This window comes from Nannospalax galili, unplaced genomic scaffold, assembly GCF_000622305.1.
Source record: "Nannospalax galili isolate Female #2095 unplaced genomic scaffold, S.galili_v1.0 scaffold5183, whole genome shotgun sequence".
Classification (NCBI taxonomy): Eukaryota; Metazoa; Chordata; class Mammalia; order Rodentia; family Spalacidae; genus Nannospalax; species Nannospalax galili.
In genome coordinates, this window is record NW_008349355.1 from 14,804 (window position 1) to 17,683 (window position 2,880).

Here is a 2,880-nt window from a genome sequence, read left to right on the forward strand (position 1 = left end):
TCATTGAAAGGCAAGTATCATGCTAAGGCAACAGATTCAATACTCAGATGTTATGTCTTTCTGTCCCCCATCCATGTGAGAGTATCAGTGATTGGTTAAATAAGTTAAAAAAACAAATAAACAAAGCCTGACTTTTAAAATATATTTGTATATATAAACAAATGTAGGTTCAACAATGCAAGTAAAATCTGATAGGATAAACAGAAGTCTGAAAGAAGAGGGGATTCAGATCTCTTCAAGATGAGAGTATCAGTGATTGGTTAAATAAGTTAACAAAAGAAATAAAACCTGACTTTTAAAATATATTTGTATATATAAACAAATGTAGGTTCAACAATGCAAGTAAAATCTGATAGGATAAACAGAAGTCTGAAAGAAGAGGGGATTCAGATCTCTTCAAGAGGAACTGAGAGATCAGAGAGCAGATCAGAACCATTTCCCAAAGTTACTTAAGTTAAAGTGCAGCTGCTCACAATACTCATGATTTTCTGACACCAGCTTCTGTTTAAGATCATGAAGCATCATCACAGCAGATTTCCATGGCTCAAAACTACCTGACAGGCAGCTCTTTTAAAAGACTGACATTTTCAGTAAATGTGCAGAAGAAAATAAGTCACACATACCAGTGGTCAGATGTTAGTTCTCTGAAATAAATTCCTCCTCAATTCCCCAACCTTCCTTCCCAAATTCCCTTTCTTCATATGCTCAGTTTTTCATAAATCGTTTTACAAGTCTGCCTCATTCTCCAAACACCTTTAGGCCTAGACCAATTTAAAATGTCACATCTATCTATGTCAGAGAGATTGACCCTTGAGACACCAGAAGTTTTAGATACCATCTGGAATTTGGTATTCAAAGGTACACAGACCTCGGTTGGAGTCCATAAATAAACTTTGTGGACTTGAATGAGTTATTTAATGTCTTTAGCTTGAAAACAACTCTTCTTTAAAAATGAATTTGATGAACTGGACAGAGAGCTCAGCGAGTTAAGAACACCAGCTGTTCTTACAGAGGCCCTAGGTTTGGTTCCCAGAACCCATATGGCAGCTATCAACCATCTGTAATTCCAGTTCCAGGGGATCTGATCTCTGTGGCTGAACCCATATGGCAGCTAACAACCATCTGTAATTCCAGTTCCAGGGGATCTGATCTCTGTGGCTTTGCACTATATGGGTGCACTTACATATATGCAAGCAATACACTTATACACATAAAACAAAAATAATAAATAAAATATTTAAAAATAAAAATAATGAAAATGATACCTAACTTGTTAAACTGTTGTGAGAATTAAAATAGATAATATTGTATAAGACTGTTGTCTGTCAGACAGACACCATCTTCCCAAGCTTGGTTGTGCCCACTTGCCTAAGATCATCACAGCTGAGCTTGTTAACTGTCATACCACACAAGAAAGGAGGAGCAGGGAAAGTCGCAGGACCCTCACTTAAGAGTCCTGCCACACCTACCAACCAACAAGTCATCCTTAGTTGCACAATCCTGGGGGAGGGACTAAGGGTATATAGGCTGGGGAAGCCTAGGGAGGGGTTCTCTTGATATTTTATGTGGCTATGCGGAAGCCACCATCCATGCTTGAATGGAAATATTCAGTGCAGCCTTGGGGGGAGGCGGGTAGCACCCACACTCCTATAACTAAATCCTCACACATTGCTCTGTAAGTAAACCCAGAAAACTCATTGATTTCCCAATTTGACAAAACTGTACCTTGGTTTGTTGTTGGGACCAAGGGGGGTGGACATTGTTTACAACCCCCAGAAGGAATTTTAGCAACAGATAATGAGTATAAATCAATACATTCAACACCTGACAGAGTGAGCTCTTACCAAGTGCTTAGATGATGATAATAAAGAAGGAGGAGGAGGAGGAGGAGGAGGAAGAGGAGGGAGGACGAGGAAGGGGAAGGGGAAGAAGAAGACAATGATGACTTTAAGGAACTATGAGGAAGAAACTTACTTGCCCAAGGTAATTTTTCTGTCTTCATTGACAGTCTCCTGAAATGGACATTGGATCCTACATTAATTTTAACTTTAAGACCCCATTTGCCTCCAAGAATTTGAAAAAAAAATCTTTTGAGCATGTCAATATATTTTTTTTTCCAAAAAAAAGTATCAGGAAAGAGTTGCCAGCTTCAGAATTCATATGCATGCCACGTTGAAACTGGAACTTTCTTGGCAAGGCCAGAGTTGGGAATGTGTACTTTGAAATATATAATACATGCTATTTTTTCTAGAAGGAACCTAGGAGCAATTCTAGAACACTCTTCCCATATTCTACAGTGACTAAAAGTTTGGGGCACCAGAAATTAACAATGATTAAAAATAATTTTAATAATGCAACTGGTATAGAGTTTTATCTATTTTGTGGGTCTTCTGAAGTATTTTTAGTTCCTCAGACCCTGTTAGTGCCTGGGGGACCAATAAAATCCTTCTGTTTCCTCCACAACTTCTTCATGGCCAAGATCACTTCCTTATTTCTTAGGGTATAAATAGCCGGATTCAGCATGGGGGTGACCATTGTGTATAACACAGAAACTGCCTTGTCCATTGGGAATGTTCTAAAGGGCCTTGCGTAGATGTAGATGCAAGGTACAAAGATTATGGTCACCACAGCAATGTGAGAGGCACAGGTAGACAGAGCCTTGCTACGGTCCTCCCGAGAGTGGCTTCGGAGCATCACTAGCAGGGCTGTGTAGGATCCCAGTAGCACTAGAAAACACATGAGGGTGACCAAACCATTGTTTGACACCATCAGAAGCTCCAGGACAAAGGTATCCGTGCAGGCCAATTTGATCAGCTGAGGCACATCACAGTAAAAGTTATCTAGCTTGTCAGGTCCACAGAATGGCAGGTGGATAGTCAA

The 2,880-nt window shown here is 39.7% G+C and overlaps 1 protein-coding gene across 1 annotated transcript in view; it reads right to left on the bottom strand.

The window, feature by feature from the left end:
* Positions 1 to 2,409: 2,409 nt before the first annotated feature.
* The window catches only part of LOC103744898 (olfactory receptor 4D5-like), a 1,088-nt gene continuing 617 nt past the window's right edge, over positions 2,410 to 2,880 (bottom strand). The window contains exon 2 of the mRNA XM_008846744.2: positions 2,410 to 2,875. Coding sequence (XP_008844966.2) covers positions 2,410 to 2,875 — 466 coding nt within the window. The remainder of the gene's footprint in view (positions 2,876 to 2,880) is intronic.